Source organism: Argentina anserina, chromosome 5, assembly GCF_933775445.1.
Source record: "Argentina anserina chromosome 5, drPotAnse1.1, whole genome shotgun sequence".
Classification (NCBI taxonomy): domain Eukaryota; kingdom Viridiplantae; phylum Streptophyta; class Magnoliopsida; order Rosales; family Rosaceae; genus Argentina; species Argentina anserina.
Window position 1 is genome coordinate 5,098,646 of NC_065876.1, and position 15,575 is coordinate 5,114,220.

Genomic DNA, 15,575 nt, shown 5'->3' on the forward strand with positions numbered 1-15,575 from the left:
CTTGGTGATTCCAGGACCTACAGGAATTGGTGCATTACTGTTATATTTCTAGTGAAGTGTATGAAACATATGAGAAACAGATTGAGAGTCATGAAGTGGATATCAATAGGGGAACTGTCTAACTGACTTACATACTATGAAATAACTTACCAACACAAAATGCCAGTATTCCATTCTCCCATTCGATCTTCTCGGGGTTTTCAGGACCCAGATGACTTGCAGAAGAAGAAATAATAAACATGAACAACGCAAACAAACAGTTTAAACAGTATGAACGTAAAAAATAAGGAACGAAAACAAAGAATTGCGTTATACACTGGCTGAAACATGGAAAAACTATATTAATTTTTTTTCTGTTCTTCTCAACATTACTCTTTGCACCTTTATGTCCACAGTGTTAGGTTGCTACAAGTTTCAACTCCTCCTGTACCTTGTAGAAGTCAATGAAGACCATGCACTCTGTTACCTCAAATGCCTATTGAACAAATTAGCAAAACTCCTATAAATCATAATCCAATACTAATGCCTTATCTTATTTTCCTTTATTTTCTGTTCCTGCTTGAGGATGTATCTGTCATGCACATAAGAAGAAGGTTTAAAAGGTCTGGGTTCAGGGTAGTCCTTAAACCAGTCATGGTTAAGATAAGAGCATCACCCGCTGGTATCCGTTTCTCAGGATCATATATTGGAAGTTTTGACAACAAATCCAACCCTGAAGCAGTAAGCATTGGGGCTCCTGTGAAGCACGTCCCACAAAATTTCTTGCGCAGTGTTATGCCCTTGCTTAATCCTAATAGCTTTAAACATTGGCAATTTCGGATACTTGTTGTGAAATTTTAATTAAAACTCTCAAGCGCACGAATCGTCGTTAGTATAGTGTGCAAGTACGAGATTGTTCCAACTAATGATTGATAATCAATTTAATCATAACTTAATTGATCTAAACTAAGAACATGAGTTTTAGGTTTTCAAAAAACAAATTATAAAAGAAACAAACATGATAGAACCTAGGGTATCAGAATCAACCACTAACAATCTTATTTATGTGTCAATGCAACTAATGGATTCTTTTCTATCTCTAAATAACAATTTATGTATCTATGTCCTTCTCAGGTACTTTAGAACATAGTTTTCCTTAAGTGTATGATGCTCTACCTCTCGGGTAAAGGTCGTATATCATAGCTATACAATTTATCATTCTCATGTATAAATTTAACATGCATGACTAATTACGTTCTAGAAAACAATGAAATCAAGCAAACCATCATTCTCTCTCGAGTAACAATGTAATTCACCACATTTAATCACAAGAAGCTTCATAAATTATATTGCATCTCTGTTTTAAATTTATTTTCGAATTACTATATGCAAAATCCTAAGGTGATCAATCAAAAACTTAAACATAAAGTATCAATTCAAATAGTAACTAAGCATTCATCGTAAAGAAACTATAAATTCATCAATCAAACATCAAACTACATAAATAATCATGAAATGACATCATCCTACATCAAACTACATAAATAATCATGAAATGACATCATCTTAACCCTAGAAAACGGTTTAACAAACTACAATTAAAGAAAACATAACAAAAACATAAACATAAAAGAATGAAATGTGGAAGATTGATGGATGGTCTTTGCTCCTCTGGCGTCTACATTGTGCTCTCAAGACCTCTCTCATATGAAATCCGTACTCTCTTATATAGAGAAGATTATTGCTCATCTTCGACTTCAGTTTCCTTGTAAGACTTGAATTCTAGACTTATATCTTGATATGGAATGAGAAAACCTTGAAATATCTCATGTAAAAGTATGAATCCTTGTACTATCTGCATCTTCATCTGAATCATTGACCCTAATGTATTGAAATTGAATTAACTTTGCAACACAACTTGAATTCTCCATGAATGTTAGTGAATCCGAGCAGATTTCAGCTCTGACCTCTCGTCACTGAAACTATCATAACTTCATCTCATAGTAACGAAATCAAAATCCGTAAATCATACAGAAAATAGACATCTGTATATTTCCAATGGTATAAGGCTCATGGTCTGATTCGATCTAAAACTCCCACAGTAACTCGAAAAGTTGGACGTTCTGCACAGACATATTCTGACAATGAAGAATATAATTGTCATTTAATATATGTTAGCTCATTTTAACTTATTTTATTCTCTTTTCGACATAAACCTATATAATACACTAAAATAACATAAATCAATCATAACTCAGATAACTAAACATATATATCAAGAATATGAGACATAATTATAGGATAATACGAGCACATCAATACTCCAGTCCAATCTATCTTTTATGGTGCTCCAAGAGTTTCAAAAATCGAGTCGAGCACACGAATTTCAGTTGGCTTTTCCGAATTGAATAAGGGTTCCTTGGCTAATAGTTCAGCCATTAATCCCATTATACATCCAACTAACCACATATCTGTTGCTGTAGTGTAGTGCTTTTGATCCAGTAGAAGTTCAGGTGCCCTGTACAACACAGTGACTACATTGGTAGTCATTTGATTCCCATACTGGCATGACAACACAAGGTCACATATTTTCAATTCCCCCTCCTTGTTCAAAAGCAAATTTTAAGTTTTCAGATCTCGTGAAGAATCCAATCATCGTGAAGATACTTCACAGTTCACACCCTCCAACAGCCTTTTCACCAGGTATTTAACTTCGCCTATGCTAAATTGTTGCTCCATTGTTTCCATTAGAAACTTGAGCTCATAGTCCATATACTGCATAACCATCAATATATCATCAGGCTCTTCCACAACAACTTCCAAAATACCCACGATAGAAGGATGATTACAAGAAAACAGAATGTTTATTTCTCTCAATGCTGTAATAGGGAAACCTTCTTTGTCATTGCTACCCATCTTCACCTTCTTCAAGGCTACAAATTCCCTGGTTCGTTTATCTCTCCCTCTGGAGACAACACCATAAGTACCTTCACCAAGCGGCGCTTGATCGATAGTATACGCATGCACACTCCTGCAACCCTGAAGCATGTTTGTACTTCCCCTGGGTAATGCAGACTCTTCAATCCGAGGATAATTTTCATCATCGAAATTAGGATACAACTGACCAGCCCCGGCATTACCAAAATGTCCACTAATCTCTTCTCCTCCATCTCCACTGACAGAGCTAGAAGTTCTGCTGCAGGTTCTATCCCTTGGAGAGTCGATGTCAGATGCCCATCTTGACAATGAGGGTTTAGCCTGGGTTTTGTCATCCACGTTATTTTGTGCCTCTGAGTGCCTTCTCGTATGCAAATCAACAGGGGACTCCAATTGTGAATCCTCCACCAACCCATCTATCACAGAAGATTTATCTTTAGAACCCTCCACTTGATGAGACAGAGTCTCAGAAGCATGAGACTTTGAAATAACACAAGCTAGAGGATTGACCGGAACAACTTTATTACTTGACAATGTCCTCACCTTCTTCTCTTCCCTGTCACTTTTAACCGAAGACTTCCTCTCAGGAAGCAGTTGAACTCTGTCGACACCTTTGGAGACAACATCGTCAACCTCAGAAGATGAAGATATTGAACTTGATAATCTCTTTAAAGGAGATGACCGATGAACAATGGAGACGGGAACATCTTCATTCTTTGGGTAATTGTACTTAAAAAGGTGTTAGATGTTATGTATTTGCATTTTGAAGTTGGTATTTTATATAGTTATTGTTTAAGGCTTGAAGATAAATATATATTAAAGTAAACTTTTAGAACCGTAAAAATTCGGAAACCGACTTGATATTTGTGATTCGATTCGATTCCAGTTTCGGAAGTAAATTCCATTCTGGTTCTGGTTCCATCAAAAAAATTAGTATGTTGGAACCGGTCCCAAGCCTAGTGGTGAAAGGGCTCGAACGTCTATGCTCCAAAAAGTGGTGATGAGGAGGCTTGAAATTTCTGAGTTTCTCTTCCTCCTTTATAACATGTTGATTGAACTAATAATTTGGGGTATGCTAGAGGAGGAGAAAAAGAAGCAAGATACAGGGAAAATACCCAGATTTGACGGGATATGTGGTTTAGAGCAAGATGGGGGGGGGACAAATTATTATTGACCTAAGACCCAGATACCCAAAGTAAAATTGTTAATAACTTCAGAATTAATATTATCATTGATTACACTTACAACATAATTTTGAGGAAGCTTTCAGCTATACATAAAAAGAAGTGAGAGAGAAACAATGTAAAACGAGTAAGAGACTGAGAGTAACTTTTCTTTATTTATCACTACTGAGAAGACCAACTTACTCCTGAAAGTATGATGGTAACCATATCAACTAACCAAGTGAATAACAAAATATATCAAAAGTAAATCTAATTATGTAGTTTTATATGATAGTTTTGAAAGTAAAATAACCTTGATTATCAGTGGGGCAAAAATCATATACCGTTCTTAAAATTTTGTCTTCAAGAATTTTCAAAGAATACTGGTGAAGTATAAATAAGAACAGGTAAGGTAAGTTTTGTTTCTATACAAACATGGTAAAAACAAATATACAAAATTAAAGTATACGATTACAGAGAAAAATCTTTATGACATATGGTGCTCTTCAATCACATGATCTGTTGACAGTTTGACACGAGAGGAGAGTTGGTGAAGAGGGTTGTTAAACCTGCAAATGTAAAGCTTGAAACTCACATAGATCATACTGTTAAGCAATTATATATGGAAACATAAAACGCATTATGCTAAGTGCATGCTGCTTTGCTTCTGTGTTCGTCACTCTTCCCTCGTTCCACACTAATTTAGTGAGAATTTGTGCTTATAATTTCTATACATCAAGAATGATGGAAGATTTTAGCTTTGTACTCGATCTAACCAGAACTAACAGTTTGGTGAAATGTATTCCAATAAGAGCACCGGTTCATCACAATAAAATTACAGATATAATACTGTTAGCTAGTGAGGCCAATGCTCCGTTGCTACACATCAACAACATCAAAATTGCTACTGCTACCCACAGGGAAGATCGAATAGAACTCGTATATGATGACATCAGTACACCAATCCTCTATATATCCATATTATATCGATCCCCCTAGGCAGGCACAAACTTCAAAGCACCGCCACCCCTTATCTCCTCCTTCCTGATTAATCACCTCCGTCACATCCATCATCACCTTACGCACATAACGCCATGCACCATGCACCGTCTCCACTAAGCCCATAACGATGGCACTCGTCGCTTCTATCCTCTGCCCTCACTTACGCCTCTATAGATCACACGGCGATACCATTCCTCATTTCCACTAGTGATTATCCAATTACAAACATGATGGGAGTTGGCTCGTACTACCCTGCACCAGCAGGGAACATGAACGCTGGTGCGGGAGGGGGCTACGACGCCCCGACGGAGTTGAGATTCAGGGACAGTATGACCCTGAGTATGCTAAGATTCTGAGCAAGGAGGCTTTGCAGTTTGTGGTGGAGTTGCAGAGGGAGTTCAGGAACGGGATCAACTATGCAATGAAGTGCAGGAAGGAAGCTAAGAGGAGGTACAATGAGGGTGGTCTTCCTGGGTTTGACCCCGCCACGAAGTTCATAAGGGAGGGGGATTGGGTTTGTGCACCCGGTCCCGAAAGCAGTGGCTGATCGGAGAGTGGAGATTACCGGACCTATGGAGAGGAAGATGGTCATCAATACTCTCAATTCTGGAGCAAAAGTATTCATGGTGAGCATTTAACATTTTATTCACGATCGGTTTAGCTTTGGCCTATTAGGTAAAATCTCTATACGTATCACACACCCTCTTGCTAGCTACAGGTGCTTCATCACCGTGAAATGAAATTGTGAATATAATTGGACATGTCTTCCTCATCTGTTTGCTTTTCTTTCTTTTTTCTCGACAAAATCATCTACCTAATTATTTCGTGTCTCTTCTAACATCTTTGTGTACATTTAATTTGTACTTTTTAAAATATTTCTTCAATGTTTTATGATCTTCAAACTAGAGTTTTATAAGTTATAACTACTAGGATGGTTTAACAGCTGAACACTTTTGCCTAATAGTCTAATACTTTCCGTATTTCTACTTTTGTATGCTTAGGCTAATTTTGAAGATGCACTTTCACCAACCTGGGAGAACCTTATAAGAGGCCAAGTAAACCTGAAAGATGCTGTGGATGGGAGCATAACGTTCCACGATAAGGCCAGGAACAGAGTCTACAAACTCAATGATCGCAACGTAGCAAAGCTTTTTGTGCGTCCAAGAGGTTGGCACTTGCCTGAGGCGCATATTCTCATTGATGGTGAGCCTGCAACAGGTTGCCTTGTGGACTTTGGTCTCTACTTCTACCACAACTATGCAGCTTTCCGCGGAACCCAAGGCGAAGGGTCTGGACCTTTCTTCTATCTCCCTAAGATGGAGCATTCAAGGTAATTAAGGAATATTCATTAGCTTTACTTGCTTGTTCATTTTTCAAGCAGAATCCTATCACTTAATAATGGAAGGGTAATACAACTAGCTGCAAAATTTTTGGCTGCAGGGAAGCGAAGATATGGAATTGTGTGTTTGAGAAGGCAGAGAAGATGGCAGGGATAGAGAGAGGAAGCATCAGAGCCACTGTTCTGATCGAAACACTTCCAGCTGTGTATCAAATGAATGAAATCCTCTATGAGCTAAGGGATCACTCTGTTGGCCTTAACTGTGGAAGATGGGATTACATTTTCAGCTATGTCAAAACCTTCCTGGCTCACCCTGACCGCCTATTGCCTGACCGGGTTCTGGTTGGCATGAATCAACATTTCATGAGGAGTTACTCTGATCTCCTCATCAGGACTTGCCATAGGCGCGGCGTCCACGCTATGGGAGGCATGGTATGTGATTCTTGATTCCCATTATTTGTGTATGTCTTTTTTGAGAAAATTAGTGATAAACTCATTCTTTAAGGGGGATTCTATTCATATCTTCAAAAACGGTATTTAGATCTCATTACTCCAGTAGATCTCAATTTTACTTTTATATAAACCTAAAATACTATTTAGACCTCTAAAGTTTTCCTAAAATGCCTATTATCTAATTTGATATATCAAATCATACTACTATCTATTAATTTCTTTCATACTCTATTTCAAATTCATTTATTATATATACACATCGAAAAATGCATTATAATCACACGAACTATCCTCTCGAATTAATTAGATCACTCTTCTACTAGTTTTCTAAATTCATAATAAGTAGTAAATTATATTTTTCATTCATTGATAATAACATCAACGTATATGAAATATATTGATAGTAAATTATAATAAAATATCTACGAGTTTTATTTTTTGGCTCAAATCGAAGTTTATGATAAATTCTAGATAATTATATAGTTTATACATTAAATCGTCCACATTAAATTTTATGTTAATCATCTACATTAAATTTTTGACTAATGATGTTTATAAAAAAAAGAAGGTAATCAATTAAATCATTCAATGCAATTTGATATTCTATTTTGAATTGTCTAGCAATAAATATAAAGGATAATTATCTGCATTTATATTTTATAATAGATAAAGAATTATTTTTTTTCTTGTATTTTTATTGTTATATGTTTTTTGGTAATTTCATATTAATTAACTAAGTCAAAATTATCTAGGAAAAACATGGATGTCCAAGTGCCATTTTGGGATATATGAATAGAAGCGCCATTCTTCAAGTCCATTTTCCAGATACACCCACACCATTTTATTTTTTTAATCTACACCAAAAACATATATCAACATTTTTTATTTGGTTTTTTCAAATTAATATATTTAAATTATTTAATCGAGTTCACTTTTTATCCTTCTAGCTATAAATGGAAAATATCTCCATAACAATAGTTCTTACAATTTTTCAAATGCTATAAACATGCAATAGTTATAAATATAAATTAAATGTTCAATTTGGTAAATCAGCCTTATCTTAAAGAATAGTCAAACGAAATTAAAAAAATTATGTTATTTCTATTACTATCATAATAGATCAAAGCAAGTTATTAATGTCAAAAACTACAGAGTTGTCATTTATTTTCTTTTTCATTGTAAGGCTATATGATCATGTTTTTCAGCATATACATTATTTTCTATTCAAAAATGAAATTTTATTTTCTTCTGGTTCTCTAATTTTGCTTTTTCCAACCCCACACTTCATATCTTAGAGGTATGATCATATACAACAGAAGATTTACCTATGTGGAAAGAATAATTAACTTATATGCAAGGAACAATTTATACATCTCAACAAATACTGAATAGAAGTTATGAAAATAAAAACAATCAAGTACCATACTCTAAAAACCACCTGCCTTCTATGTTCAACCCTCACACATTGTACAACAACTAATTTCCCAGGTAGAATACACCTAACTAGTAGATTCAACTACAACAAATCACATATACATATTTAACAGAACTCAAATTTGAGCCATACCCTATAGCACAGGAACCCCATAACAACAAACACCACAAACACAGACAACTCATATAATTGAAAAATTAATACATACTAAGCAGATTAAAGAAAAACAAACTAGAATAAGCAGATGCAAAAATTGTCGACAAAACAACTCCACTAACCAATTGATATCACGGATATCATGAATAAAAGTGGAAAAGTCCTCCTACTTAATTAGGGTCATATGATGAGATTACATAACCTCAAGATCTAATCCCTTTATATTGATTTTTGTTGCGCTGATTATATTATTCATATATAAGCATGAAATCAATATCAAATGCTACAATCAAGAACTAGATATTGTATTCAGATTACTCATTCATAGTTGAGTTTGTAAAAAATGACATATGCTTCAATCATGTGAAACATGTCGTTTTTGAGTTTTATGATTTTTGTGTTTAGTAAGTGGCACATCTAGTAAATACCAGCAAAATAAAGTTATATTATTCAAGTCCAAAATATGTTTTTAAAAGAAAAAAATCAAACTAATAAATAGGTTGCAGTGGCAGTTACCTACGTGTAGGGGGGTGGACTCCACCCGAAATTGTCTCAATAATTTTTTTACCATACCCATATATGTATGAGTCAATCAGTATGCCACCCAAGCTCGATTTCTATTTGCAGCAACTTAATTTTTCTCTTTTTCCTTCTTATTTTGTGTGAATATTTTGTTTAAAATATCATTTGTCTTACATTCTCTTGATACAAACCCATTTTCTCTTTTTCCTACTTTTTGTGTGAATTTCTTATATCTCTCAATACAAACTTCTTATTTTTGTGTGGATTTCTTGTTAAAAATATCATTTTTTTTCTTACATTCTCTCGATACAAACATTTTCTCTTTTTCTTATTTTTTAATGTGGATTTCTTACATTTCTCTCAATACAAGCCCATTCAGGAGTTTAGGACTCGAGGAGTGTACGATTTTGGATCTTTGTATAGACTAATGAAATGTTTTTAAGCCTATACAAAGATCCAGCAGCAAATGAAGCAGCATTGGATTTGGTGAGGAAAGAGAAGCTAAGAGAAGTGAAAGAAGGATATGATGGAACCTGGGCAGCACATCCAGGACTAATCCCAGCCTGCATGGAAATCTTCACAAACAACATGGGGCACAACACCCCCAACCAAATCCAAACCATGAGGCGAGAAGATGCATCCTCCGTAACCGAAGAGGACCTCTTGCAGAGGCCCAGTGGAGTTAGGACCCTGGAGGGTCTCCGGCTAAACACTAGGGTGGGAATCAAGTACCTGGCAGCATGGCTAACCGGAACTGGTTTGGTGCCTTTTTACAACCTCATGGAAGATGCTGCAACAGCTGAGATAAGCAGGGTTCAGAACTGGCAGTGGATCAATTATGGAGTAGAGTTGGATGGAGATGGACTTGGAGTGAGAGTGGGGAAGGAGCTGTTTGGGAGAGTGGTGGAAGATGAAATGGAGGGATTGAGAGCGAGGTTGGGAAGGATAAGTTCAGGAAGGGAATGTATAAAGAGGCTGGCAAGATGTTCACAAGGCAATGCACTGCGCAAACTCTAGATGATTTTCTGACTCTCGATGCATATAACCACATCGTCTTGCACCACCCCAAGGCATCATCCAGGCTCTAAATGCGCGTGATCAACCTAGATCACATAATCGTTGTTTATGTACGTTACTGGGTAAAAAAAAAAAGATGGTTCTAAGTCGAGACGATTCTGTTCCTGAACTGTACTTAAACTACAGGATAGGGATATCAAATTACAAGGAATCCTCATGATATATGGATATGTTACATGGAATTTCTTGATGCTTTCGTGTACTTGTCCAACAATGCATGAAAGTTTTATGGCATTGGAACAGTCAACAACTTCTTTGCTTATAGAAGAGGGCATTTTCTCAATAGGTTTTGAGTTCCGGAGAAAAGGTAGGTTTAAATTCAAAAATCATGGCCCGTGTTTTGAAGGTAATCCGGACAAACTTCTTTGCTAATTGCTGTTCGGTGACATCAACATCTGCTTGTTTCTATAACATTATAGGTATGGTTTTTAACTAAATCTAAACTCTAAATTAAGCTAAGAGTAAAGAACAAAAGCTGATTTAACCTAATTTAATTAGGAAAATCTAATTCATAAGGAATTTTTTTTTAAGAAAAAGGTCTTTTGGCTATAACCTTTTGTTTCATGTTTTTACTCTTCTGCTCTATTTTTTTTAGAATTTCCTTGATGAATTGATAGATAACAACACCAAACAGTGCATAAAATGTCTGGTGAATGGATAGATAAATCATTTACCTTTTTCGCACAAAATGTGACAAAAAAGTGCATAAAATTCTCTTAGGCCTCGTTTGGTTGATAGAAAATCATGCTATAGAAAAAGAATTTATTTCAATTCTATTTCTAGGTTTTGTTTGATTGTGATTTGATATTTGAATATAAAATAAAAAAGTGATTTGACTTGAAATTGACTCACTCTTAAATCCTAAAATAAATTTCATACCAAAAGATAGTATTTTATTTCTATTCTCATCTATGAAGACTAATTTCTTTTAAAATTATATTTTATTTCTTTATAAATAAATTTTAAAGAAAATTTTAATTAAATATTTCATTCTAATAACTTACTAAAATAATTCTAAATTTTAAATTCCATATCTACTAAATACTTACAAAATCTTAAATCTTTACATATATGAGCCTGAAAAGAAATCAAACTATTTTCATTTTCTCAAATTTCATTTAAACCCGTAACTAGATAGAAGAATTTTGATTCTCTGTGTTTGTGTGCCTGAAATGCTACTATCCCAGTTCGTATTTATAGTTTATAATAGCTCGTACGGTGTCGTATCAGTAAAGAACAACAACGCAACATGAATTTAAACATTGAAAATTATTTCAATAAATGAACCGGTGTGGGGCTGAGCTCCGGCTAGGCTGGGTTCAAACCCCTTTCAAAAATAAAAACATTGAAAATTTGAAATCAGCTTCTCATCGATCACCATCACCGCAGGTTTATACATATAAACAAAAACTTAAGCAACCCAGAGATGAGCAAAGCATAATCAACGTGGGAGCCAGAGCAGCATCAAACACATATTCACAAATAATCAAAAAGGCCGAAAGCTCAGCAACACTAGAAGTAAGTTTTTTAGATGGAAACTAAGAAAGCAAGTTACTCTGGTCAGTTTAAGGAGAAGAAGGTTTCATACGGCTTTGGTGCTACGTTCTCTACGGCCGGCCCAGACACAGCGCAGCTTTCACGTCTAACCGCCACGCAAAGCCGCCTCCCTCCATTCTCCACACGTCACACGGCAGCGTCAGTGATCCACACGTGTACTGCACTCTCACTCTGCACGAAAAAGCCGGGTAAGCCAGGGCCACTGCCGCCACAGAAGCCGTCTCCTTCACCACCAAACACACCGTCACCTCATCCGTCTCGTTCTCTTGACCGGCCACCATGCTCCTGTAAGCTCCGTTTGTCCAAACCACTCTACCAAAACCGTCTGATAAGAACCCTGGACAGGTGTCCATCTCCAGACACATCCTCCTCTCCTCGTCCGTAAACCCCAGTCCTCCTCCGTCTACCCACGTATCAGTCACGCAGTCCACCGTCACAAAAGACCCTACCACCCTCACCGGACGAACAGCCGGCATACTCATCCCCACCTTGTACTCCTCACTGGTATTCCCAGGAAAGCTCTCGAAGTTCAGCCACGTGGCTGAGCTCCGCTCTTCCGAGGAGTCCTTAGGTTCCGGACTCTCTGGCAGGAGTGACAGAGTAGTTACCCCACCGGTAACACCACCTTTCTTGTCTTCCGGCGGCGAACAACCCTTTCTTTTTTTGATATTGCACCGCTTCTCTCTTACATACCTCTTCTTCCCCCTTCTACATTTCTCACTTATCTCCGGTGTAGATCCGCCGGAGACTGACCCTCCGACAGGCTTCGGAGCGATCGGGCGAAATCTCAGCATTATTCTATCCACCTTCGACGTATCATAAAAAACGCCACCACCTCCACCATACCTCGCTATACAACAACCACCTCTCCTGTCCATCTCTCTCGATCTCTCTCTCTCTCTCTCTCTCTCTCTCTCTTTCTACAACTGTCAAGAGTGTGTGTCTTTTAGATCGTTACCAGTGAATGTAGAAGAACGGAGCTGGACCAAGGGTTCCATTTATACGGAGGAGTTCCTCGACACGTGTGGCAGCAGACACGTGTGGGCACTGTTTCTGTGGCCCGAGACGTGGCTATGGGGCCCATATGAAGGCTGTTTTACGGAATGTGATTGGGCCCCAAAAAGCGACCAATGGGAGATCGAAAGGTGCCGAGCACATTTAGTTTTTGGGTGACTGAAAAATCAGAAGGCGTGTTCGAGAAGGTGGACACGATGCGCTAAGCCCCCCTTGAATATGTGGAATATAATTGGCTCGAGAAGAAGACATAGTCATGTGGATGGTGTAGATGAGGGGGTGGAAGTGAGGTTGATGGTGAGCCGTTGGATCTAAAATATTCTGGTCTGGACACTGAGATTGGAGAAAGGAGAAAGGATAAAGGGGTCATATAGAACTGGCTGTTAACACGAGATTAACACAGATCTTGTCTCGCTGAGTGTGGAAAGTGACATTGATGTGTAACACAATTTAGAACTTATTGGTTACTCCTTGTGGTATGGCTACACCTATAAGATAAACAGATAATACTAAGCATGAGTCATGAGAGTACGTTCGTGACCTATCACTATGCTTCGGTTATTTCCAGAGAGATATATGGGCTAATGAGTCTTTTAAATTTTCTTCTACTGTTTGTGAGTTTCTGACGACATTGACTCACCTAGGGCTTACATTTTTTTTTAGCTTTCTAAAAAGAAGATTTCAGTTGCACCTCCACAATAATTTTTTCTACATATTATCTATTTTGCCTTTATTATTATGCTTGTTAATTATGTTCTTTCTATATTTTGAGTTCTTAAGTCTTACTCAAAGCCTTTCTAGATTACTCTACAAAGTACGTGTATGTCTATAGATTTAAACAAACACGCAAACATTATTTTAAAAATAATAATAATTTAAAAAACCTGAAAATCCGACTATTCAAGTGTGCGCATGATTGATATACCTGAAAATAATAATAATACATGATTTATAAAAATGATTGATATACTAGATCTCCATAAAGTTCGTCCGAATTTACCTGCTTCAGACAAATTACTATTCCCTATGGATGGATATTAGTGGTACATAGGTTAAATATGTACGTACGTACATCGATCAATAACCACACCCTTTTTGATTGGAACAAATATTAGAGTGGTGTTTTACCCATAGCTATTATTATGAAATTTATATTTAACTCTTAATGTAAATTTAAAGATAAAGTAATTTTTTTTTAAATTAAGTATTTTATTTTCAACCCTTTAATTTACATTCAATAGTGCTTGAGCATGAATTCAGACTGTGAACGGAACAAGTGTTTTACCACTATCAGAAAAGATAAAAGGGCATTGGCCACTTATCTCTTATAAAAACACTTTACACTATATGATAAAATAATAAAAATAGTTAGTGAACCATGATTAAAGTGGTTAGCAAGCTAGGTTATTTGTTATTTGTTATAAAAATAATTTGTTGTGTGATCGCATAGCAGTACCTAGTGGTATACTATTCCTATCATAGTTTGACATACAAAATTTAATCAGAAAAATTATATTTTAGCTATTTTGTTAAATATTATTTTAAGTTTCTTTTTAAAATCCTAAACTGTAAACCATATATCATAAATTTTATATTCTAAATCTTAAGCTCTAAATCATTAATACTCATAAAAATTATTTTATAAATAATAAAAATATATGATATTATAATTTAATATAATCAAAATATGTTATATTATAATTTAATATAATCAAAATATAATAGATAAAGAATCTCATTAGATATTATTACGTGCTAATATGTAACATATAAAAATTGATGGTACTTGAGAGGACTGCTATTAACAACCTATCATACCCTATAGTTAGGACAAAACTCACGTCAGATGATCAACCGGCGTCGTAATCATGCAAGCTACGTGTCGAGAAAGATGTGAGACACTTGGCGCTGTTATTTTAAACACGGGACTGAAATTCATGCCATCCCTCTGCGAGTCTGACCTGAAGTGTTTCCTGATTGAAACTAGAGCCCATAGCCACTCCGTTCAACGTTTCCGGCGGTTCAAGTGTTGGTCTCATCATTGCGCCTGATAAACGGAAGTTGTTACATATCTTTGTTTTCGATGAGTTAGCTAGCTGCCTTCTCGAGTGCGTTGCTTGTTAGATCGAGTCGTTGGGGTTTCTTTTCTGTAATTTTCTAATTAAACCCCGACTGGATGGTTTTATATATAGTTTACGCACATGCCATTGGAGAAGATGAAGACCATGTGTACGTCGATCATGCTTATATATAGTTCACTGTACGTGGTGAGTGTGGTCCATATATAGTTTCTCTAGTTCAACATATTGTTTATTTGTTTATCTAAAACAGGAATATAAAGCCTGAATCAAATGTTAGATATTGAGAATTCCATTGAGAATATAATACCATCACCACGTATATGTATTGTTGTGTAATGTATCATCGATCGATACCCTAATGAACAAATCACAGTTGCTTTGTGAAACCTATGTATCAGTGTGGTGACACTGTTTCACAAATTTTACGACTCGATCAGTAGATCTTAAATACTCCATCGTTCATTCAAAAAAAAAAATCAATGCGATGTGCAATGAAATTAGATCTACAATGTAAAAATTCAGAAAAATAATTGAGCTATAGCTAGATTACGGATAAGAACTTGATTGATCTTAAAGCTAAGCTAGCTAGCTACCTTAGCCCCATCTCATCAATCCTACTCCTACGTGGATATTATGGTGCAGGGCTTACGATTGCTTATTGCTTCTACATGGCATTAGACTGATTAGAGGTTGGTTGGTATTTGGCAGATGGGAAAAGGCTTTCCAGAGAAATATCAGAGAACAGAAGAGAAACACCGCAAGCATATATATATATATATATATATATATGCCACTGATGCGTTCTTTCCCAATTTAGCCTAGGTAACACTCTCAATGTACGTCACGAGCTGGTGTGCTGG

At 36.2% G+C, this 15,575-nt stretch overlaps 2 protein-coding genes and 1 pseudogene across 2 annotated transcripts; 1 reads left to right on the top strand and 2 right to left on the bottom strand.

The window, feature by feature from the left end:
- Window positions 1–519: 519 nt before the first annotated feature.
- On the bottom strand, window positions 520–5,204 carry LOC126795350 (cyclin-dependent kinase G-1-like; annotated as a pseudogene).
- A 104-nt stretch (window positions 5,205–5,308) lies between these two features.
- Window positions 5,309–10,827, top strand: LOC126794331 (malate synthase, glyoxysomal). The gene is given in 7 exon segments (XM_050521012.1): window positions 5,309–5,378; window positions 5,381–5,604; window positions 5,606–5,707; window positions 6,083–6,411; window positions 6,522–6,852; window positions 9,410–9,905; window positions 9,908–10,827. Coding segments are annotated over 7 exon segments (1,719 nt in total). The 3' UTR covers window positions 10,075–10,827.
- Window positions 10,828–11,070: 243 nt separating this feature from the next.
- On the bottom strand, window positions 11,071–12,560 carry LOC126794874 (uncharacterized). Its single transcript, XM_050521667.1, has one exon. The coding sequence runs from the start codon at window positions 12,496–12,498 to the stop codon at window positions 11,671–11,673; it is 828 nt and encodes a 275-aa protein (XP_050377624.1). The 5' UTR covers window positions 12,499–12,560; the 3' UTR covers window positions 11,071–11,670.
- Between the last annotated feature and the right edge of the window lie 3,015 nt (window positions 12,561–15,575).

What these genes read in the sequence shown, in the direction of transcription:
- LOC126794874 (XM_050521667.1), bottom strand. Translation starts at nt 12,498, where the DNA reads ATGGACAGGAGAGGTGGTTGTTGTATAGCGAGGTATGGTGGAGGTGGT.